The sequence below is a fragment of the Mustela putorius genome, unplaced genomic scaffold (assembly GCF_011764305.1).
Source record: "Mustela putorius furo isolate JIRA1106 unplaced genomic scaffold, ASM1176430v1.1 tig00003853_pilon_pilon_pilon, whole genome shotgun sequence".
Taxonomy (NCBI): domain Eukaryota; kingdom Metazoa; phylum Chordata; class Mammalia; order Carnivora; family Mustelidae; genus Mustela; species Mustela putorius.
In genome coordinates, this window is record NW_025422005.1 from 42,258,508 (window position 1) to 42,284,139 (window position 25,632).

Consider the following 25,632-nt stretch of genomic DNA (forward strand, 5'->3'; position numbering starts at 1 on the left):
AATAAAATCTTAAAAAAAAAAAACCCACAAAATAAAAAGAAGTATCATTCACAAAAAATTCTGTGATTAGTGTGCTTTAGTTTATGAATGGAGAACTTCTTGTTTTTAAAGGCAGTAAAATATTTGATTAAGAACATAGGCTGTGGAGGCAGGCTGCCTGGTAATTAATCCTAGATCAATCCACTGCTGTTGCCTTGGACTCGTTACTTATCTATAAAATGGGAATGATAATACCTACTTCTCAGGGTTGAGGATTAAATTATATAAATATATGGAAAATAATTAGAACAAGGCCTGACACTGAGTGTGTACTTAGAAGTTACTAGCCACCTCTAACAGCACCACAACCACCTTTATCATCTTTCTTTGGAGATTCCATTTCACTATATGGAGAGAAGAATATTTTATGCAATGCATGCATTTTAATTTACTTCTTAACCACCTGGAAGAATCACCAGAGAATTCATAGGAATGTTGAAATCACCCAGTGTATAATTTTCATTTTCTTTTAAGCTTACATTTATGGCTGAACAGTATTTTCAGACACTTCCCTTCATTTCATGATCCCTGCCCTTCCCCCACTCCCTACACTCTCCCCTCCGTTTAGTTTACTAGGAATGTTTATATAGCATATAACAGTACAATTGAAAATTGAAATGGTGGGGGTGCCTGGGTGGCTCAGTGGGTTAAAGCCTCTGCCTTCCTCTCAGGTCATGGTCCCAGTGCCCTGGGATCGAGGCCCTCGTCGGGCTCTCTGCTTGGTGGGGGGCCTGCTTCCCCTCCACCCCTGTCCCCCCACGCCACCCCCCTCCCCCCCGCCCGACTCTCTGCCTACTTGTGATCTCTGTCTGACTTGTGATCTCTGTCTGTGAAATAAATAAATAAAATCTTAAAAAACGAAAGTGCAAATGGGGGCACCTAGGTGGCTCAGTCCATTAAGCATCTGCCTTTGGCTCAGGTCATGATCCCAGGGTCCTACGATTGAAACCTCCCCCTGCTCCCCTGCACATCTGTAGGGCTCCCTGCTCAGTGGGGTATCTGAGTTTGCTTCTCCCTCTGCCCCTCTGCCCCTTGTGCTCTTTCTCTCTGTTTCTCTCTATCTCTCAAGGAAATAAATAAAATCTTAAAGAAAAAGGAAATTAATATATTGGGCAATATTACGGAGTTTTAAAGCTGATATGATTATTTTAGTTATAGTATTGTATTTAGTTTCATTCTTTAGGTATCTGAATCTGTTATAGTTGTAGCAATTTTGGAAGACAGAGAGTTCTTAGGAAGTAATAAGAGTTCTCTTTCAGGGACGCCTGGGTGGCTCAGTTGGTTAAGCGGCTGCCTTCGGCTCAGGTCATGATCCCAGCGTTCTGGGATCAAGTCCCACATTGGGCTCCTTGCTCGGCAGGGAGCCTGCTTCTCCCTCTGCCTCTAGCCTGCCACTCTGTCTTCCTGTGCTTGCGCTCTGTATCTCTCTCTCTCTCTCTAACAAATAAATAAAACCTTTAAAAAAAAAAAAAGGGTTTTCTTTCACACATGAAATTTTCTTTTTTTTTTTTTTTTTTAAAGATTTTATTTATTTATTTGACAGAGAGATCACAAGTAGGCAGAGCAGCAGGCAGAGAGAGAGGAGAAAGCAGGCTCCCACCTGAGCAGAAAGTCCAACGCGAGAGTCAATCCCAGGACCCTGGAATCATGACCTGAGCCTAAAGCAGAGGCTTAACCCACTGAGCCATCCAGGCGCCCCACACATGAAATTTTCTGAAAATATAAACCTTTATTACTCAATATTTATTATGTAACTTTTTTCTTTTTTAGAGAGAGAGCATGAGCAACGGGAGAGGGGCTGGGGAAGAGGGAAAGGGAGACTCTTAAGCAGCCTCCATACCCAGTGTGGAGCCTGTTGCTGGCTCAATCTCATAACCTTGGGATCATGATGTGAGCTGAAATTAAGATTTGGCTGCTTAACCCACTGAACCACTCAGGTGCCCCTATTATGTAACTTTTAGAAGTGCTTATATCAATTTAATGTTGGAGCTGTTAAGAAATGTTTGCTATAAGAAAATCTTGGCTATTTTGAAATTAAAAAAACCAAAACATATCATTTGGTCGTGTGTGTGTGTGTGTGTGTGTGTGTGTGTGTTAAGTAGGCTCCACGCCCAGTGTAGAGCCCAGTGTGGGGCTTGAATTCACAACCCTGAGATTAAGATCTGAGCTAAGAACAAGAGTCAGATGCTTAACTGAGCCACCCAGGTGCCCCTGGTCCAGTGTTACTTTTAACCTTCATGAATATTATTTTTCCTTCTCTAGGACAAGGTGGAAAACTGGTTGATAGAGGAGATAATACTTATGGAGGAAAGTGGGTCATAAATCCTAGTGGCGGGTTGATTTCAAAGGGACATCCACTGGGAGCTACAGGTAATACTATACACAGATTTCTTAATTTTTTTGTTATCCTTTTTTACATAAGTATGAATGGTTTAGTCATTGATTTGTGAAAGACTGTATTCTCTGAACCTGGTAGTCAGTGCTGTAAGTGATTGTTTAGTCACAATATTTTAAATTTTCCTTTGAGTGTAGTGTACTTCAGTGATAACTGATGAGAATTTGGATTAGTTGAAACTCTAAATTCAACAGTATATATATATTTTAAGTTTTATTATTTTCAAATAGGTATACAATTTAACTTAAAATGTTTCTAAATAGAGATCTTGCTAGATCTGCTGGATAAGAATAATTTGAAATGAGCACATTATTTATATAGTTGTATATGTTGTTGGTGTTACATGGAAATTTTTTTCTCTTGAGAGAGCTGGACTAAAAGTTATGAAATAAGAATTTTACTGTGGCTCTACTGCTAACTGGCCATGTGATTCTTGATTAATTAGTCAGTTAATTACTTTGACTCTTATTTTCCTTAATTGTAAGATGAAATTGTACAAAGAAGTTTATAAAATAACTTAGCACTAAAATCTGGGATTTATTGTTATGAAGATAGGTGAGTTTTATATTTTTTCATATTGTCCTAGATATTAATGAAAATTTTTATAAATTATTGCAAATTCCAGAATAGAGATGTTAGAATTAACAGTGTATTCATCGCAGCAATTAACTTTGGTTTCTTTCTGTTTATGGTGAAATTTAGTAAGTTTATAATTTGGTAGGGAAAACAGATAAAGAGTAAGAGATAGGTAGACCCCCCCCAAAAAAGAGACAGGTAGATAGATATGCATGCATAGATTGTTGTAGTGTAATGTGCTACCTTGTTACTGATTTTGTCTTATTTGTTCTTTGGGCCTTTTCTCTTTTTTCATACTATCTTTTTATTAACTGGGTATTTTATAGTATTTTCTTTTCTCTCTTCTGTTGAATTATTTCTTTTTCTTGTTTTTTAGTGGTTGCTCTAGGATCTACAATATGCATCTTTAAATTAACCACAATCTACCCTCAATTAATGGTATGCTGTTTCACATGTGATGTAAGGGGTTTTTACAACAGCATATATCCATACACTTCTGAATATATTGTTAACCTTACAGTATACTATTGCTATTATTTCTCTAAACAATTTAATATATTTCAAAGTAATCTGAAAATGAGGAGAGTGAGAGTGCTGTCATCAGGAGTGATGGAATAACAACATCTGGCAAATAGTCTACAACAATCTGGGGGAACATTTTTTTTTAAAGATTTTATTTATTTATTTGACAGACAGAAATCACAAGTAGGCAGAGGGGCAGGCAGAGAGGGGAAAGCAGGCTCCCTACTAAACAGAGAACCCAATGCGGAGCTCTATCCCAGGACCCTGGGATCAAGACCTGAGCCGAAGGTGGAGGCTTTAACCCACTGAGCCACCTAGGCGCCCAGGGGGAACATTTTTTTAAAAACACTCAGGTGAATCTCCATAAGAATACTAAGCTTTATGGCATGTTGATTTTCTCTAATGCCGCTCCCCCTTTCCCCTGCTCCATGGTAGACTTGAAAACAAGAGCCTGCAATCCTGGTGAAAACCAGCAGCCTAGGGGCACCTGAGTGGCTCAATGAATTAAGCGGTTGCCTTTGGCTCAGGTCATGATCCAAGGGTCCTGGGATTGAGCCCTGCATTTGGCTCCCTGCTCAGTGGGGAACCTGCTTCTCCTCCTCCCTCTGCCTGCTGCTCCCCCTACTTGTGCTCTCTCTTTCACTCTGTCAAATAATAAATAAATAAATAAATAAATAAATAAAATATAGATAAATAAATAAAATCTTAAGAGACCTTAAAAAACAAACAAACCAAACCCAGCAGCCTAGCCAGCACTGGAAGAGTCAAAATAAAATTGGAGCTCTTTCAAAGCCCCATTCTCAGAGAATTGTCATTATTTGATGCCTGACAGTTCCCTGGTGAACCATTCTTAAAAGGCTCATCATTATGTAACCTGACAGAGAACTTGCACCAGTGCAAACAGCATTTTCTTCAGAGTCATTTGTTGAGAACAATTAGTAACAACTGGCTTAACAACATACCTGCCTGAGCTACTGATAACAGTTGGGGCAAACAACCCAACCAAAAACTTTGAAAGAAAAAACTGAGGAATGAGACGTCTGTAGGGGTCTTTGAAAAGATCTGACATATCCCTGGGAATCTGGAACACCAAGTATATACATAAGGCTGTATGTATGTTCAAAGCTGCCTGCATGTTCAGAAAAGACCTGAGAAGGTCCTAACCTTTATCTCTGGCTAGCCTGGAGGCTTTGTGCAAGCAGGAAGTAGAGGCTAAGGTAAAGTGAACTGCCTAGCAGAGCCTCAGCAAAGACTGAGAGACTTTCTGGTTCCAAACATTTAAGAAAATCTCTGTCCATTAGCTAACCACTAAGTTAACCAAGAGGAAAATTTAGTGGTCAATTACAGAATCAGTTTGATAAAGTCACTAGGTCAACAACAATAACAAACTGTGGGAAAAGGGAAGAATCTGATTTCTAGAGTTGCCACATTATTTAAAATACCCAGTTTTCAAAAAAAAACTGTGAGACATGCAAAGAAAAAAGTATAGCCCATATGCGGTGGGAAAAGCAGTTAGAAACTGAGGTAGCTCAAACATTGGATTTACTAGACAAAGACAATCATCTACTTACGTATGTTCAAAGAATTAAAGGGAACTATATATAAAGAACTAAAGGAAAATATCACAATATATCATCAAATAGAGAATATCAATTACTAGGTAGAAATGATAGAACCAAATAAATTCTGGCATTGAGAATTATAGTAACTGGAATGAAAAGTTCACTAGAGGGCTCAACAGCAAATCTGAGCAGGTAGAAGAAAACATCAGTGAACTTTAAGGTAAGTCAATTGAAATTATCCAGGCTGAGGAACCGGAAAAAAAAAAAAAAAAGAGAGAGAGAGAGAGAAGAAGAAAAATGAACAGTCTCAGAGACCTGTGTGACCCCAGCAACTCTAACAACATACACATAATAATGGCCCCAGAAGAGAGGAAAGAAAGGACAGAGAGGATATTGGAAGAAATGATGACTGATAAATCCCCAAACTTGAGGAAAAAAACATTTATATACATGTCCAAGAAGTTCAACAAACTTCAAATAGGAATATCTCAAAGGGATTTATACTTAGACACATCATCATCAAACTGTTGGAAGCAAAAGGAAGAATACTGCAAACAACAACAGAGAAAATTCATCCTGTAGAAGCATTCCTCAGTAAAGCTTAAATTTCTTTTCAGAAACCATTGGGCAATGTGGTGAAAAAAAGTGCTAAGCAAGAATTCTGTGTTCAGGGAAACACCCTTTAAAAATGAATGATAAATGGAAACATTCCCAAATAAAAATTGAGAGAATTTACCTATATGAAATTCTTTGTAAAGAGAGTGATTCAAACTGAGATGAAAGAGCTCTAGACAGTAGAATAAAGGACATATGAAGAAATAAAGAGCATTAATAAATGTAATTATATTCATAAACTTAAAGAACAATATAAATGCACTTTTCTTTGTCATGTTTCTCCCTTCCTATCAAACTGCATGAAGCAATAATCTGAGTCAATAGGCATACAGTGCATAAAGATATAATTTGTATGACAGAAACAACACCAGCACAAAGGAGGGTAAAGGGAACAAAGCTAACCTTTTTTTGTATACCATTGAAATTAAGTTGGTATTAATCCAAAGTAGGTTGTGGTAAATTGTTAATTGTAATCCCTAGAACAACTGCTAAAAAATAACTTTAAAATATAGAGTAAAGATATAGAGTGAAAAAATATATACTAAAATGATAAAGAATGAAAATACCCATGTAACACACAAGAAGGAAATAACAGCAAAATAAATAGAGGGTTTAAAAAAGACAAAATTTTAAGAGAATGGGAAGACAGACTGAGAGAAAATATTTGCAGAAGACATATCTGCTAAAGGACTGTTATCTAAAATACACAAAGAACTCTTAAAACTAAACAATAAGAAAATGAACAATGTGATTAAAAATTGGACAAACAACCCAGAAAACTCCCCAAAGATGAAATACAATGGCAAATATGCATATGGAAAGATCTTCAATATCATATGTCATTAGGGAATTGCAAATTAAAACCACAGGATGCCTCTGCATATGTATTAGAATCTCCAAAATCCAAAGTGGTGACAACACCAAATGTTGGCAAGTTTTTGCAAAGCTCTCTGCTTGTCGGGGAGCCTGCTTCCACTTCTCTCTGCCTGCCTCTCTGCCTACTTGTGATCTCTCTCTGTCAAATAAATAAATAAAATCTTAAAAAAAAAAAAAAAACTTCATGAAGAGATGAATGTGGCATTTCAGGTTATTTTTATTGACAAGTAACTTTTTTCTCCTCTGAAGGAATGTATTTGTAATATAATTAACTTGTTTGCCATTCTGAGGTATTTGTGTTCTTCCATTCACTGAAACATTCAGTAATCATGCTTTGTAGTAACAATATGATTTTTCATATCCATATCCTTTCTTAAAATTGAGGTATAATTTTCATATAATAAAATACACAGTTCTCACAAAATACAATTGTTTATGGCAGCTTGTTTATAATAGCCAGAAAGGTGAAAACAACCAAGATGTCTATCATGAGCTGATGAATAGATAAATAATATGTGATATATTCATACAACGGAGTATTCTTAGGCCATAATAGAAATGAAGTACTGACAGGTGCTACAAAACAGAGGAATCTTGACTTCCCTTAAACATCTTCCCCATTCTCCAAATCCTTCTCCCTCAGTCAGGCTAAGACTGATCCGAATTTTTCTTGTATCAGTAGTTTGTCCTTTGTTATTGCTAAATAGGATCCCATATACCACTTTGTTGTCCATTCTCCTGTTGGTGGACATTTGAGTTACTTCTTGTTTGAGGTCATTATGAATAAGGATGCTATGAACCTTTTTTGTACAAGTCTATTTGTAGACATACCTTTTGCATTTCTCCTTGGGTTAATAACTCAGAGCAAAATGGCTCAATCAGAGGGCAGATGTATGTTTAAATTTATAAGAAGGTGCCAAATAGTTCTCCAAAGGCTTGTCATATGGTTTTTAATATTATAGTAGAATGACAAATTTTAACATTTAACAGGTTATTTTCTTCTTTCTTACCCTTAGTTCTATTCTTCAGAGTCAACCTCTTTTAGTATTTTTGGGGTATTTTCCCCCAAATTGTTATGCTTTAACAGATGTATATTTATATGTGTGTTTATATAATCTTTCTTTCCTTTTTTTTTTTTTGTTAAGAAGTATAGTTAACACATAATGTTACATTAGTTTCAGATGTACCACATAGTGATTGGATGAGTCTATACATTCTGCTATGCGTACCACAAGTGTAGCTACCATCTATCACCATATAATGCTGTTATGGTATCATTGACTGCATTCCCCATGCTGTGTCTTTTATCCCAATGACTTGTTCATTGGTAACTGGAATCCATTCTTCTTCACCTAGGTAGCACATCTCCCCACACCCTCCCTCTGGCACCATCAGTTTGTTCTCTCTGTGTATGGGTCTGTTTCTGCTTTTTGTGTTCATTTGTTTTGTTTTTTAGATTCCTTACATAAGGGGAACCTCTGTTCCCCTTATATAAGGAATACATATGGTATTTGCATTTCTCTGTCTGACTTATTTCACTTAGTGTAATACTGTTTAGGTATTGTTACAAGTGGCAATATCTCATCTTGTTTTATGGCTGAGTAATATTCTATTGTATATACATGTACCACATCTTCTTTCTCCATTTGTGGATGGACACATGTGTTGCTTCCATATCTTAGCTATATACAACGTTTCTATGTGTATGTGTTGCATGTGTCATATATGTATATTTACCACTTTGTAGACAGATTTCCTTACTTACATCTTAAAAATCTTTTTATGTTATCACTTAGAGATATTGTTTATTCTTTTTTAATGCCTGCACAGTATTCTCATTATAAGAAATTTACCTAGCCATACCTAGTTGACATATATGTGGTGTCAATTTTGCTATTATAAACAATGCTGCGGTAAGCCTCCTTGTGTGTTTGCATACCTCTGTGTGTATACTCAGAATGAGTTCAAAACAATGGACTCACTATGTCAAAGGACAGTATATCTTTAAAAATTGGTAGGCGTCAGATTTTTTTCAAAAAAGATAATACAATGCATATTCTCAACAACAGAGTGTAAGAGTACTTTTTAAAAAACAGTGTAGTATTTTATTAGTCAACTTAGTAAGTTTTGCTTTGTTTTTGTTTTTGTTTTCAGATTTTATATATTTGAGAGAATGAGAGTGAGCTTGAACATGAGCAGAGAGAGTGGCAGAAGGAGAGGGAGAATCAGACTCCCCATTGAGCAGGAAACCTAATGCAGGGCTTGATCCCAGGACCCTGAGATTGTGATCTGGGCTGAAGGCAGACAGTTAACTAACTGAGCCACCCAGGCACCCAGAATCCTTCTTTTTTAATAATTTTGTCAACCCTAGATTCTTTTATCAAATGTAAACAATTATGTCAGTCTTGGCAGGTCATCTACTTTCCCTGGCACTAAAAAGCTAACCTGTTGGGGCGCATGGGTGGCTCAGTGGATTAAGCCACTGCCTTCGGCTCAGGTCATGATCTCAGGGTCCTGGGATCAAGTCCCGCATCCGGCTCTCTGCTCAGCAGGGAGCCTGCTTCCCTCTATCTCTCTCTCTCTGCCTGCCTCTCCATCTACTTGTGATCTCTGTCTGTCAAATAAATAAATAAAATCTTAAAAAAAAAAAAAGCTAACCTGTTTTAAAACACCCTGGGAAGATAGAATTTACTCAATTTTTAAATACTTCAAAGAGTGTCACACCTTCTGCAGTATCTTTTGAAAACCCTTTCCAATATTTTACTTATTATTTATTTTTGTTTTTGTTTTTTAAGTAGGCTACATGTCCAGCATGAACCCCAATGTGGGGCTTGAACTCACAACCCTGAGATCAAGATCTGAGCTGAGATTATGAGTTTGATGCTCAAGAAACTGAGCCACCCAGGCACCCTTTCGAATATTTTAGTCTACACTGTTGATAATATTTTCCTGTTATCATCAGTCATTAAGGATAATGTCTAGTGGTGGGGTAGCATTTTCAGGGAAAAACTTACAGATCTTGCTGATTTGATTAGTAGCCTGAATAGGAATGAGGAATTCTTGAAGTGTAAATGTTTACTTGCTACATACTAAGGATTTGGATATACTTCAAGTAAATCTGACACATGGCGTTTAGCTGTAGTCCAAGAAAGAATTCAGACTCCTGGAAAATATATCAGAGTGACAGCCCTGAGTAGTTTAAATATTTTTCCCTGGTTACTTGGATAACAAATTGCAGTAGGATTCTAGAAAATCAGAAATGGTCAAGTGCTTCCAAAACATACTAACTTATGATGGAGTGGGGACAGTGTAAGGTTCTCTTCTACAAATGATGTTAGTTTATATTGCTGCTTTGGTGGGAACTCAGTATTGGAAAATTAGCTTTAAAATTAAAGCTTCATGATATGGTTTTCAATTTTAACTTTCCAGATCTGGATGAAAAAAAGCTTCTAGTTGCCATAACAGTAACTGTAATAGAAAGATAGATTTAAGCATTTGAAGTGAATATTTTATTGTTAGTTTAAAATCATGAATTCCTTTTATTTTTCTTTCTTTTTTAAAAAATTTATTTATTTGAGGGACGCCTGGGTGACTCAATCGGTTAAGCCTATGCCTTCGGCTCAGGTAAGGATCCTGGGGTCCTGGTATCGAGTCCCGAATCAGGCTCCCTGTGGCAGGGAGCCTACCTCTCTGTCCTCCTCTGCCTGTTAGTGTACACACTCTCTCTCTCTCTCTCTGATAAATAAATAACTAAAATCTTTTAAAAATTATTTATTTGAGAGAGAGAGAGAGAGAGAAACAGAAAAGTTGTGTGGGGGCAGAGAGAGAGGACGAGGGAATCTCAAACAGGTTCTGCACTCAGTGTGGATCCCCTGCAGGGCTTGATCTCACAACCCTGAGATCATAACCTGAGCTGAAACCAAGAGTCAGATGCTTAACTGACTGTATCACCCAGGCGCCTCCCTTTTAGATTTTTCAATTAGAAGAATCACATTGAAACTTAGATTTTTAAATTGTTAATGTCCAGGGCACCTGGGTGGCTCAGTTGGTTCAGCCTCTGCCTTTGGCGCAGGTCATGATCCCAGGGTCCTGGGATGGAGCCCCGCATCGGACTCCCTGCTTAGCGGAGAGCCTGCTTCTCCCTCTGCCTGCTGTTCCCTCCACTTGTGCTCTCTCTCTCGCTCTCTGACAAATAAATAAATAAAATCTTAAAAAATAAAAAAAAGAATGTTAAAAAAAATTTTTTAGCACCCAAGTAGTATCATATTTTATTTCAATTTTTAATGTGCTTTCATATGTTAATAAATAAATTATTAATAATAAATCATTAATGCTTACTGAACACTTACTTAAAATGAATAAATAAAATTTGACTTTAGCTTATTATTGGCTATCTCTGATTTTTGAAAATGCTTATTAATGTTTGTGATCTGAAAGACCACGAAAGTGATTTGAGATACAGCTTCTTACAAGGGATTGTTGTTTTTTTTTTTTTTTTTTTTTTTTTTTTTAAAGATTTTATTTATTTATTTGACAGAGAGAGAGATCACAAGTAGGCAGAGAGGCAGGTAGAGAGAGAGGAAGGGAAGCAGGCTCCCTGCTGAGCAGAGAGCCCAATGCGGGACTTGATCCCAGAATCCTGAGATCATGACCTGAGCCGAAGGCAGTGGCTTAACCCACTGAGCCACCCAGGCGCCCGGGATTGTTGTTTTGAAGCTAAAATGTTGGTTATTTTCTTTGGCCTTCTGTGCCAGTTAAACCTGGCATTTGGTGCTTTTCTAGTATGGCTTCAACCTAGTTTTAGGTGCTGATCTTTCATTTTTTCAGTCCATGAAACTTTAACAAATGCTTATTGTGTGCCCACTTTATCATTAGGTGATCTAAGTAATTGGTTCCTTTTTATTTTTAATTTATTTTTATTTTTTAATTCTTAAAAAAGATTTTATTTATTTGAGAAAGAGTGAGAATGAGAGCATGGGGGGCAGGGGCGGGGGCAGGCCAGAGGGAGAAGCAAACTCCTCACTGAGCAGGGACCCTGATGTGGGGCTTGATCCCAGGACTCTGGGATCATGACCTGGGCTGAAGGCAAATACTTAACCCACTGAGCCACCCAGGTGCCTCTTTAATTGGTTCTCAAATATAGTGTCTACTGATATACTAATTCAGAATCTCCTATAGCATTTATTTTTTTTAAAGATATTTTATTTAAGGTACCTGGCCAAGTCATAGTCCATCGTATATATGTATATATGTATCTATCTATCTTTATCCATTTACCAGTCAATGATCATTTGACTCTTTCCATAATTTGACTTTTGAGAAACTGTCAAGTTGACTTCCAAAGTGGTTATACCATTTTACATTCCCACTAGCAGTGTATGAGAGTTCTCAGTTCTCCACATCCTCATCAACAGTTGGTATGGTCAGTCTTTAATTTTAGTCATTATTTTTGAAAAAAACTTATTTATTTATTTATTTTTTAGAAATTCTTTTTTTTTTTTCAAGATTTTATTTATTTATTAGACAGACAGAGATCACAAGCAGGCAGAGAGGCAGGCAGAGAGAGAGAGGAGGGGAAGCAGGCTTCCCACTGAGCAGAGAGCCCCATGTGGGTCTTGATACCAGGACCCTGGGATCATGACCTGAGCTGAAGGCAGAGACTTTAACCCACTGAGCCACACAGGCACCCAGTTTTAGCCATTCTAACCAGTGTGTGGTGGCATCTCTTTGTGGTTTTAATTTATATTTTCTTAATGACTAATGAATGATGTTAAATATTTTTTCAAGTGCTTATTTGCCATTTGTATACCTTCTTTTGAAGAGTCTATTCTCAAGTATTTTGCCTATTTGGGGACATAACTTTTTTTTTTTTTTAAGATTTTATTTATTTGAAAGAGAGAGAGCACGAGCAGAGGGGAGGGACAGAGGGAGAGGGAGAATAGACTCTTTGTTGAACAGGGAGCCCTATTTGGGACTCCGTCCTTGCTCCTTGCTCTTGATCATGACCTGGGCCAAAGGCAGAAGCTTAACTGACTGAGCCACTCAGGTGCCCCTGGTTGGTTTTTTACTGAGTTTTGAAAGTTCTTGATATATGTATGTTTTGCATAAGTTTTCTCCTAGTCTGTGACTTCCTTATCATTCTTTTGGTAGTGTCTTTTGAAGAGCAGAAGTTTTTTATTTTTATTTACTCCCACTTATCTGTTTGTTCTTTTATGGGTTTATTTCTGGTTTTTACCTAAGCAATCTCTGTCTAATCCAGGGTCACCAAGACCTTTTCCTGTGTTTTCTTATAGACGTTTTATACTTTTATATTTAGACTTATAACCCATTTTGAATTAATTTTTGTGTATGGCACAAAGTATGAATCCAAGTCCATTTTTTACTTAATGTATTTCCAGATATAGTGCCATTTGTTGGAAAAGTTATATTTTCTCCATAGATTGCCTTTATCAAAAATCAATTGTTCATATATATATGTGGGCATTATCTCTGGACTGTCTTTTCCGTTCAGTAATCTATTTGTCTGTCTTTACATGTTTTGATTATTATAGTTTTATAATACTTCTGGAAATTAGGTAGCCTTAGCTCTCAACTTTATTCTTCTTTTTTGGAGTTGTTTGGCTCTTTTAGCTCCTTTGCATTTCCATAGGAATTTTAGAATCAGCTTGTTGATTTCCAATAAAAAAAACCCTCCTGGGATTTTGGGGGGACTTTTGAATGTGTAGATTTTTAAAAAAGATTTTATTTATTTATTTGACAGAGAGAGATCACAAATAGGCAGAGAGGCAGGCAGAGAGAGGGATGGGGGGAAGCAGGCTCCCTGCCAAGCAGAGAGCCTGATGAGGGACTTGATCTCAGAACCCTGAGATCATGACCTGAGCTGAAGGCAGAGGCTTTAACCCACTGAGCCACCTGGGTACTGATTTTTTTTAATGCTGTTTATGATAAGGCCTTTAGATGTCTAATGTAAAACAATTACAACTTCTTTGTACTTTACTGTCTTAACGGTATAAGGAAGAGTGATGGGTTCAAGGAAGCAGGTTCAGGTAATATCTCAAGATGTTTTTCCCTGTAGTTTTTTCCATTCTGAGGTTTTCCAATGCACTTAGTACTCATCTTTATCAGCACTTTCCATTACACTGTCAGTTCTTTATATATTAGTATTTAGTGGAGTCCTTGGTACATATTTGAATGGTTTATTTCTAGTAGCAGCCAGACTATATGTAGTGAAGTCCTAGGCTAAAGCTTTCATAACTACTGCGCCTTCTTGGCAGGTAGATTTCTGAGTCCAACTTTTGACTGCCACCTTTCACAGATCCAAATTCTAGAAATGCAAGAAAGAAATGCTAGTTTATTCTGAAAGTAGGCAACCAGAAAGCTAAATAATCAGTATGCTTTCTTACTGACACTCATCTTTTATCAAAAGCAAATAAATGACAAGACCTTCTTTTTCTCCTGCTCTCTTCCTCTTTCTGCCTGCCTCCTTATCTCCACCTCTACTCCATGGTAGCATTATCATAAGGCTACCCACCCCCAGCAGACTGCACTATAAATGCTTGCTTCTTTATATTGCAAGACTGTCAGCTTCATGAGGGAAAACTATGCCTTCCTTGTTTACTGACGGATCTTCTGAGCCTTGAGGAGTGTCTAGAACATAATAGGCCATAAATTATTTGTTGGGTGGATGGGTAGATAAATATTGGTTCCTTGTATGTTTTACTAAGATTATATATCATAATCATAGTTTTCCTAGATTGTTAAACATTTTATAAATGTTTTAAATAGAAACATAGTACTTTGTTGTATGAATAATTCACAATTGATATAACCATTCCCCAGTTATTTCACTTCTAGATTATCTAGTTTTTCACTGTTACAATGTGATGAAGATAGCTTTTTGTGTAAACCTTTGCCTATGCTTTTTTCTATAGAATGGTTTTCAGGCATTTTCAAGGTTCTTAATTTTGTACACTGCTTTCCAAAAAGGTTGCACTGATTTGAACTTACACTAGTACTGTATGGAGGTGACTGTCTTTGTACTCTCCCCAGCATTGATTAGTCCTGTTTTTAAACATCCTTACCCAAAACAAATCAAAATGAAAACAAATAAAAAAGCACCATTACCAGTTTGGTTTAAAATGGCATTTTTTTTCTATTTAATCAAGGTGAGGTTGAGTATTTTCTCAAAAATTTTGAACTATGTCTATTTATTGTTTTGTTAAGAAAATTGCTGTAGTGTCTTTCCCATGTGTATGTAAGAGTGGTGTGAATACTTTTTGCCTCTTATATATTCATTAAGTGGTTGAGCTTTCTATATGGCAGATTTCTAGTAAAGTTAACTGCCCCAAAGTTTCACTTTGATCTTCTTCATTAATGCTCAGAATGTTCACAATTCAAAAAATCATAATAGGTTGTGGAATTACCTATTTTTAAAACAGTGCTTAAGATATATATTCTGTAAATACGTACATACTGCTTGGAAATAAGAAGTGGCAGTTAAATTTCTTGAGGTTGGGGTTTGTTAAATAACAAAAGTTCAACTGAGTAAATTTTAAAGACCTAATTGGCTTTAATAAATGATTCATGAACTGGGCAGCATTCCATTTAGCAAGTGGAGGGAGGCTCTGTAGGATTGTACAAAATAGAAGGTGGGGCACCTGGGTAGCTCAGTGGGTTAAGCCACTGCCTTCAGTTCAGGTCATGGTTTCAGAGTCCTGGGATGGAGTCCCATATCAGGCTTCCCCTGCTCTGCAGGAGCCTACTTTTCCCTCCTCCTCTGCCTCTCCCCCTGCTTGTCCTCTCTCTCTATGAAATAAATAAATAAAATCTTAAAAAAAAAAAAGTTGTTAGAGCCCCCCCCCCCCGTGGCTCAGGTCATGATCTCAGGGTCCTGGGATCGAGTTCGGCATTGGGCTCTCTGCTCAGCAGGGAGCCTGCTTCTCCTTTCTCTCTACCTGCCTTTCTGCCTACCTGTAATCTCTGTCAAATAAATAAATGAAATCTTAAAGAATAAGTAAGTAAGTAAGTGAATAAATAAATAAAAAGTTGTTAACAAAAGAAAAAAATTGTTCCAGGCAAAGCTGATTTCCTTTAGGTGGAAAAGCAAGGGGTGTTATCCTGCCGGCTACCTTATCTTCTGGGGGTGCAGACGGCACAGGTGGTAGACTCAGTGGCATTGACCAAAAAATTCCTGACCAGTTAAGACTGCATTTCTGGGGGAGGTTGAAACTACAATTAGGTGAGGATCTAAGCCTTGATTTGGAAATTCAGTCTAAATGACCTATTTTGGACCTGTGTTTTTTCTTCTTAACAGGTTCATAAGTAGGAAATTGTCACAGGTACTCAGGAATCATAAGCTGTGATTGGGCTTGTAGGTGGAAGAACAGATACTGTAGGTAGACTCGCATAGCTCCGACTTCACAATGGTGAAACCAGTCTATCCTGTTTAAAGATTCTTAACTCAGGTATCCTGGAATAGCTGGTCTGGTAGAAAGACAAGTGTAAATCAGGAGACAACTCTAGATTAGCCTACTTTATTATTATTACTTAATATTTAATTATTTAATCTTACACTTTCTCAGTCTGACATCATTAAATTCTTTCCAGCTCTAAAAACCTTTGATTTTATTATCCAGGGGGACATATGCTGTTCTTATGAAGGTCCATTCATGTTGAGATCCATTTGGGGAAAATAATAGGAAAATTACCCATGCTAGCTAAACTTTTTATGGAAAGTGAACTCCCCAATCCTAGATTTTCTTTTGATACTGTAAGGTTTTTTCTCCTGGCTCCCCTTCTCCTGAGCCCTGAAACTTCGCCGGAGAGCGTTTTTAATAAATCTTGCCTTGCACCCACTTTGCCTGGTGTTGTGTTTATCTCGCCGGAAAAAACTTTACAGATACATTAAAAATGTATTTTATGCCATTTTGCCTGAGCCAGAGAACTGTTCTTCAGTGTTCTTTTTTTTAACATCACCAAGAAAATGACAGGTTGGATTTTTAAAGAGTGCAGGGAATTTCTTAAGCCTCTATATTGTCTAAATATGGAGTTGGGATGGGAAAAAAGACAACTGGCTGCAGAAACCCTCATGGCTTTTTTTTTTTTTTTTTTAACCCTCATGGCTTTTAAGAGAAGTTATTATTTATGCAGACATTCTTTTGGCTGAATTAAAGTCACGATTCAGTGATTCAGTGTAAGCTCTTGTCTGGGTTGAGAAAGCCAGTTGGGGCAGCTTTCGTTAGCAGCGGAACCTGAGTGCTCTGTGTTCGATTTGTTAGGTCTGGCTCAGTGCGCCGAACTCTGCTGGCAGCTGAGAGGGGAAGCCGGAAAAAGGCAAGTTCCCGGTGCAAAGGTTGCTCTGCAGCATAATTTAGGCATCGGAGGAGCTGTGGTTGTGACGATCTACAGGATGGGCTTTCCTGAAGCTGCCAGGTGAGTGGCATTCTGGGTTTTGTCTGTTGATGAATCCTGACCTTTCACAGCTGATGACGTTGTACAAGTATATAGTCCAGATTTTATTGTTTTAGTACTCCGTAAATATCTCATTACTTTGCTTTGGTAGTCTGGCTTTAAAAAGCCTTTAAACCGACAATTAGCATTTAAACTTAACCAGCCTTAGGAAATTTTTGTTCAAAAACGAGGTACTATCGGAGCGCCTGGGTGTCTTAGTGGTTTAAGCGAGGGGCTCTTGATCTTGATCTCAGCTTAGGTCTTGATTTCAGGGTGTTAAGTTCAAGCCCCGCGCTGGGCTCCGTGTTGGTTGAGAGGTGTACTTAAGGTGGGTAAAAAAAAAAAAAAAAAAAAAAAGGAGAGAGCAGAGAGAGCAGAGTCAAAACAAAGTGCTGCTGACCTAAAACTACTTCTCTTAGACCTGCCAGACAGAGTGATTCTAAGTTAGGCAAGTTCACTTTTTGGTTTCCTTTCTCAAAACTGCTGTCTCCCTGCATAGCCTCCTAAGCTTCTGAGGTTGTTTGGAGAAAGTTATTAAATATGCTAATTGGCTCTCTGCACGTTTATGTTTCTGAATGGCCCTAAGCCCTCAGTGCTGCTAGAATACCTTTTGTCTCTTGCTCATTTTCTTCCTGTCCTTACCAAATGCCTGTGCTCCTCAAATTTCCAAGCACTTTCTGCCCAAGCCTTGTTCAGAATCCCTGAACTTCCTTGCTCTTGTCTCAGAAGTGCTCATTCATCCTTCCCATAGGCAAAATGTCCCTCTTCCTTTCCAAGGCCTGGATTGCTTTTGTTTCCAACCAAGTTCTGTAACTTTGTTCCAAATATTAAGTATACCCTCTCCCTTTTGAATCTTTTTTTTTAATTATTTTTTTTTAAAGATTTTATTTATTTACTTGAGAGAGAGACAGTGAGAGAGAGCATGAACGAGGAGAAGGTCAGAGAGAGAAGCAGACTCCCCATGGAGCTGGGAGCCCGATGCGGGACTCGATCCCGGGACTCCAGGATCATGACCTGAGCCGAAGGCAGTCGTCCAACCAACTGAGCCACCCTGGCGTCCCCCTTTTGAATCTTTTTAATTTTGCTTTTCTGTTGACGCCTTTCCTTCTGTTAGCAAATATGGTCAGGTCTTACATATGACAAAATTTTATTGCCTTATTTTCTTTTATGATTATTCTTTTATACTGGGCCACTATTTTTTTTGTCCATGCTAAAATATTTATCTTAGGATCTAGTTTTTGACCTCACCACAGAGGTCAGGTAAGGCTAACAGTGATCTGATTATGAAATGTTCCTGTCTTTTGTTTTCTGTTCTTGTTCTCTTTAACCTTGCTGTATCTGTCAACACTAATTGGCTTCCTTTTTCCTTCTGAAATTCTTGGTATTTATTTATTTATTTATTTATTCACACTTTTGGTTCCACAAAGGATATGTTGACACACTTCTTTTCAGAATCCATTATATTTCTATGTTTTACAGGCTCATGAGTCTTTTCTTTCTGCCCTTTCACTTTTCTTTCTCTGCCTGGAATATCATTTCTGTTGTGAAAGTTCTGTCATTGAAGGCCCATCTCTGCTGGTACCATCTCTGCTGGTACAACACTTTGTACCTCCTGGACCCCATACCCAGTCCTGGCTTAGTTGTAGTATATCCACATTTTTATTCCCCTTATATGAAATCCTTGAGGCCTAAGGCTATTGTGACTTCATTCCACCCCTGCAAAAATCTCTGACATAGTGAATGTTCCTTGAACTGAATCAGATAAAAAGGTGTTAAAATGTTGAATTTTCGAGTTTCCTCCTAACGGTGATCATCAGTCTATACTGTCTTCTAGAATTTCATCCAGTTCATATTTGATGTTGAAAACCCTCAGTAAAACACAAACTATAAAGAGCGACTGGAGTCAGCATATTACTATAGTATCCAGTTTGCCCAAATTAGAAGTTTATGAATTTGGGGCAATACATTCTATTTTATTTTTTATTTTTATTTATTTATTTTTAATCTTTTTTTTTAAAAAGATTATTTATTTATTTATTTGACAGAGAGAAATCACAAGTAGATGGAGAGGCAGGCAGAGAGAGAGGGAGGAGGAAGCAGGCTCCCTGCTGAGCAGAGAGCCCGATGCGGGACTCGATCCCAGGACCCTGAGATCATGACCTGAGCCGAAGGCAGCGGCTTAACCCACTGAGCCACCCAGGCGCCCAATACATTCTATTTTAAACATGGAATTCTCATCGTTTTTTTTTAATTTCAGGAGACTAAATAATTAGGAGATTGAGTTGGTTCAAAATAGCTACAGTGATATTTGCGGGAAGGCAGAAGTATGAAAAAAATCCAGATGATACACAGGTTTCCCCTGCTATCCAAAAGTAGAACATTCTTATGAAATTTTTCTTTCTTTCTTTTTATAAGATTTTATTTATTTATTTGACAGAGAACACAAGTAGGCAGAGAGGCAGGCAGAGAGAGAGAGAGAGAGAGAGAAGCAGGCTCTGCACCGAGCAGAGTGCCCGATGTGGGGCTCGATCCCAGGACCCTGGGATCATGACCTGGGCTGAAGGCAGAGGCTTTAACCAGCTGAGCCACCCAGGCGCCCCCCTATGAAATTTTTCTTAAGCCCAAATGGTGTAAAGCAAAGAAGCAGTTACCATTAACTTAATGGAAAAATTCTTGAGTGTTTCCCAGACCCCTGGAATAACCTCTCTCGTGCTTTTCTGATACTTCAAGCATGGATGGACAAAATAAATTGAGATAAAGCACAGATGCTCACAGGCACAGTTCAAAGCTGTGGCTCCCTACTGAGTGTAGTTCTTGGGGAGAGAACTTGGGGGAGGTGCCACTTTCCATCTACACACTGCATCTAAAATGGCTCCTGCAAAACTAACATTGAGCCCTATTACCTCTTCTTACTTTTTTTTTTTTTTTTTTGTAAAAACCAAAATCCTCTTTGGATTTCTTTTGTTTAGCAAAAACAGATACTAATGTAGGTCTTTTGTAGAAGCAAAGTGGTGTAACATGAACTTTTGAAAAGCCAGGGATACCTGTACAAATGACTAATAAGAAAATACTGAAGGTGTTATTGAGAGTCTTAATGATACAACATAACTCACTACTAAGGTCAAAGTTGGGAAAATGATTCTGAATCTAATGGTGCAAATATTTTAAAGTAAGGTTGTGGTTTTGTTTTACACAAGGTCAATTTAAGGTACTCTTTCAGGGTTCCCAGATCCAGTTCTATCATGGGGAATGGGAGTTCCCACTAACTGTCCCCAAACACCAAGGAATTCTCAGACACCTGTGGGTCTGAATTCAGCCCAGTTCTGACGCCTTCTACCCAGAGATAGCATCGGGTTCCACAGGTTAAGGGTTCAGTCCCACAAGACTGGCCCCCACCCACCACTTCACATGAGTGACAAACCTCAAGACTATTACCAGTGCTTCTGACCAACTGGCTACAGGTTGGAGATTCCAGTGACGACTCCTAGTGCCTCACAGAACTCAGAAAAACACTTATATTTTACCAGTTTATTAAAGGACATGATAAAGGGTACAAATCAATAATAAGATGAAGAGATACATAGGGTGAGGTCCCAAACAAGAGAGGTTGGGGCCCGGCCTGGTGGTATGAGGGAGGGTTCTGGTTTCCTAAGTGCGGAAGCTCTCTGAAAATCTGTCCTCTTTGGGTTTTTTTGTTTTTGTGGCTTCAGTATATAATTATGATTGACCAAGCCATTGGCCGCTGGTTGGTCAGTCTCCAGCTCCTCTCTCCTCCCTGGAGGTAGTGATGTATGATGGGGTCCATAAGTCACCTTCAGTTATAACAAGATACTCATTTCACCTTTATGGCTTTGGAGCATTTTCAGAACTGTGAATGAAGACCAAATAAATCTGAGAAATACATTTTATTCATCTGAATGACCAAATAATATTTCTTATAAGTCATTATATTGCCAGTAACCTTTGCATATGATCTGATTTACTTAGCTTCTAATTAACTAGCTTTGATGGAGCAACTGCTACATGCTTAGGCCCTCAAGAACGGTCCTCTGTGTATGTGGGGAAAGCAGACATAGTTTCTTCAAAATGCTGTTGAAACCCCAGGGGGAGGGGGAAGAAACCCAGAGGAAAAATTATTACAAAGAAGGTAAATTTAAACCAGGTGACTTGGATTGCCTAGCAGAAAGGTAAAGGAAGGGTACTTCAGGCACAGAGATTTGAGGTACAGGGTTGGGTGAGTGGTGTACTGTGTGGTACGGAGTAGATTATTTTGTGTGTGCCTTGGTAGATGGGCAGAGTCAGTAGTGTGTTGGTGACAGGAGATAGAGTTGTAACTAGATTGGATTATGGTTTTGAAACCTTCAAATCATCTACTGGGGAGTTTGGACCGGAGCCCACAGAATGAATTCTGTCAAAAAATCATGTGGTTATATTGCCCTTTAAGCAGATCAGTCTGGCATTAACTTTGCACTGAATGGTGGAGAAACCAGAGGCCAGGAATCCGTAGGAGGCAGTTGCAACAGTGTGGATAAGAAATGTTCAGAGCTGTAGTAGGAACTGAGAAAATGAGGAGATGTCGTATTTAAGAGCTGTGACCAATTGCATTTAATTTAGAGTTAAACTTTAATTTAGATCAGTTTTGAACAGTATTTTTTTTTTTTCTGCTACAACTTTTTGGTTTTGAGCTGTATCTTGGATAAATTGAGGCCTGCTGAGACTCATAAATTGAGTCTGTTCAAGTTGCTATAACAAAATTTGTCCTTGGCCCCCTAAATTCATTTCTTTCTCATGTCATCAGCTCAAAATGTCTCTATTTCTCTTTCGTCTTCACTCTTCCAATATAATTTGACTTCTACCTTCCCTCACTTCTTCAAATTGTTTTTGTCAAAGTCACCTGTACTCTCCTTGCTGCCAAATCCAGGAGGGTATTTGACTGTTGACAGCAACTGATACAGTTTATTCCTCTCTCCCAGATTTTTTCTCCCTCCTCAGCTTCCGCAACACCACGCTCTTCTGGTTTTTCCTTTTGTATCATTGGCTGCTGCTTCCTCCTTCCATAGGGTGTTGTCCTGGGCTCTCTTCTTTCTCTGTAATTTCCTCAAGGCAAACTTATCAGTTCCCTTGAGTTTAAATATTTGAATCTATTGGCTGGGGCTTCCTCCTTCCATCGGGTGTTGTCCTGGGCTCTCTCCTTAATCTAATTTCCTCAAGGCAAACTTATCAGTTCCCTTGAGTTTAAATACTTGAATCCATTGGCTACTGCTTCCTCCTTCCATAGGGTGTTGTCCTGGTTTCTCTTCTTTCTCTGTAATTTCCTCAAGGCAAATTTATCAGTTCCCATGGGTTTAAATACTTGAATCATATACTTGGTTACCCCTTTAGTCCAGCCCCAGCCTCTTCTCTGAGCTCCAGTCTCATATCCAACTGCCTTCTTGTCTCACAAACATCTTAAAGTACCTAAAGTGGAACTTTGATCCCCTCTATTCCCACTACGTTCTTCCTTTGGTCATTGCATGGTACTGCCATTCCCTCAGTTATTCAGGAACACCCGAATTATCCTTGTCCTTTCCCTTCACCTTTAGTTCCCCCTCATTTCTCAGTAACAAAGGCTATGGATTCTATCTGTAAAATATACTTGAGGGGCACCTGGGTGGCTCAGTGGGTTAAGCCTCTGCCTTCAGTTCAGGTCATAATCTCAGGGTCCTGGGATCAAGCCCTGCATCAGGCTCTCTGCTCAGCAGGGAGCTTGCTTCCCCTCCTTTCTCTCTCTGCCTACTTGTGATCTCTGTCAAATAAATAAATAAAATCTTTAAAAATATATATATATACTTGAATCTACTTTCCTTTCTCCATTTCCACTAGTGGACTACCTCCACTATAGTCCAGACCACCCTCACTTCTTATCTGGACTATTCCAGCAGCCTCCTAAATATTATTTCCACCTCTGTTCTCACATCTACCCATCCCCTCTCGCCAGTTCATTCTTTATTCTGTTTTAAGAAACACTAAACAAACTACAGTTGACCCTTGAACACTATGGGAGTTAAGGGCGCTGAGCCATTGTGCAATTGAACATTCCCCGAAGCAGTTGACTCCCTACAAATTTAACTGCTAAGAGCCTACTGTTGGTTGGAAGCCCTACCGATAACATGAAAAGTTGGTTAACACATACTGTATGTTATATGTGTTATATATTGTATTCTTAGGGTGAGTTAGAGAAAAGAAGGTGATACTAAGAACAACATAAGGAAGAGAAAATATACCTACAGTAGTGTACTATATTTATGGGAAAAATCCACATCTAAGTGGATCCATGCAGTTAATAACCGTGTTGTTCAAGAGTCAACTGTATTTCTTTTTTTTTTTTTAAGTATTTTTTTTAAAGATTTTATTTATTTATTTGACAGAGAGAGATCACAAGTAGGCGGAGAGGCAGGCAGAGAGAGAGGAGGAAGCAGGCTCCCCGCTGAGCAGAGAGCCCGATGCAGGACTCTCCCAGGACCCTGAGATCATGACCTGAGCCGAAGGCAGCGGCTTAACCCACTGAGCCACCCAGGCGCCCGAGTCAACTGTATTTCACTTCCTTAATCGTTTCAGTAGCTTCCCAAATTCCCTACTTTAGCCTCTATGATCTGGCCCCTGCCCAGTTCTCCAATTTCATTTCCTATCACTCTCCCCCCAACTTACTGTGTTCTAGTGACTGGTTTTGCTTTACTTTCTTTTAACATATTAAGCTCCTTTCTCTCTCAGGATCTTTGCAGTTTCCTCTGAATAGCCAGCTCTTTTTCTTGTTTAAATAAGGTCTTAGCTTAAATTCAGTTGCTCTGAGATTTCATTCCTTGACTGCTTTCCCTGAAGTCGGTTCCTCTTTTTGTTTGCTTCCTAATACTTGGAGTTATTTTGTCTATTTATTTCTTTTTCTCCTTCACTAGAAGAATATCAACTCAGAACAGGGCTTAAGTCTGACCTGTTTACCCTTACATACCCGCTACCTTGAACAATGCTTGGGATGTAGCAGGCACTTATTAGATATTTATGAAATGATAGAAGGAAGGAAAGGAAGGAGAAAGGAGAAATGGATGGGGCAGATGGGGAGATAAGAAAAAGAGACAGAAGGAAGGAGAAAGAATAGAGACAGACTTACCGAGAAACCGCTGTACTCTTGACTCCTTCAAATATATCCTTCCTGTGTTGTCCCCATCTGGGTGCCAGCTACCACCAGCCTGCCTGTGGTTTGTCAGAGAAATTACCTAACACCCTCCTCCTCCTCAGACCCCTCATCTATCTGTATCTAACACATGAGGCTTTGGAGCCCATACCAGTCATGCTGTCGCTTTTTACCATGGGCCAGGGGCTCTGCTAGGTGTCTCCCCTGTCCCAGGTAATTAATTATGCCAAGTCACTGGCCCTCTCTATCTTTTTCCCTCCCTCCCCACCAGAGGTGCATAGAGCTGAAGTAATTTATTCAGAATCACATAGCTAGTGAGTGGAGGCAGCTTGGGATTCAAACGTAGGTCTTTGTAGCTATAAAGACTATGTTCCTTCTGATGAAGTTTTAGAATAATGGGTGAAGAGGTTCAGTGGGGTGGAGTCTGGAGTCAATGACCAAGAAGGATTTCTTGAGACATCTTTGGTGCAAAGTGGTGGTTTATTAAAGCCCTGGGACAGGACCCGTGGAGGAAATAGCTGTTGTTCCCCGACGACATTGCGAGAGGTGGCAGGTTATATACTATGGGCTTGTGAGGAATGGCAGGTTATACTACCGGCTTGGAGGCGGTAAGGAAAAAGGGAGGTTTCAAAAGAACTTTAATGTGAGGCCTCGAGTCCTTGCCATTGTCAAGGTTTTTCCCTCTAGCAAGGTTTTAAAGAATGTCACATATGTCCCACCCAGGAGTGAGGGGTAAGGGTAGGGGTGAGGGTAGGGGAAGGTTCATCAGCCAGTCTTCTGTTCCCTTATCACTTTTGTTATATCAGGTCATTTATCTATAGTTGTTCCCTAACTATCAGACAACCAATAGGCAGATGTTTGCTAAATTCCTCTCTGTGTCACAGGTAAAATGTAAATCTTGAGTCCAGCCTCTTCTTGCAACTGTTCTAATCATGTTATCTCTTGCCTGGGCTGCTGCCATAGCCATTCCCCAGTCTTCCTGCTGCCCTCTTTTGCAGCCTTTAAGTTTTCTAGCTGGCAGCCAGATTTGTTTTTTTAAAACATATAAATTGTATCTTGATATTCTGTATCTTACACTGTACGGTTCTTCTCATTATATTTAAAACGCAGATTCCTAACCATAATCTCTAAAGCTCCTTATTATTTTGTTCTGCATGTTTCTGTGACCTTAGATCCTTCTACGTCTCTGCTCTGTACCAGTCATACTGGCCTTTCTTATAGTTCCTTTAACTGCAAAGCTAGTTTTTTCCTCAAGTTTTTCATACTAGAACTTGAGGACTGGCTTCCCCACCTAAATTTTTACATGGCTAGCTCATTTATGGGATTGAAGACCTAATTTAAATATCACCTCCTCAGAGAGGCCTATCTGACCAGGCTATCTAAAATCAAACTCCATAGGGAAAGGGAGGGGGAAAATAAGACGAAATCAG

General features: G+C 38.7%; 1 protein-coding gene across 2 annotated transcripts in view; it reads left to right on the top strand.

The window, feature by feature from the left end:
* SCP2 (sterol carrier protein 2) overlaps window positions 1-25,632 on the top strand; it is a 112,076-nt gene that overhangs the window by 65,830 nt on the left and 20,614 nt on the right. For both annotated transcript variants that reach the window (XM_045064534.1, XM_004774435.1), the window contains exons 11-12: window positions 2,302-2,409; window positions 16,863-17,016. In XM_045064534.1, coding sequence (XP_044920469.1) covers window positions 2,302-2,409; window positions 16,863-17,016 — 262 coding nt within the window. The remainder of the gene's footprint in view (window positions 1-2,301; window positions 2,410-16,862; window positions 17,017-25,632) is intronic.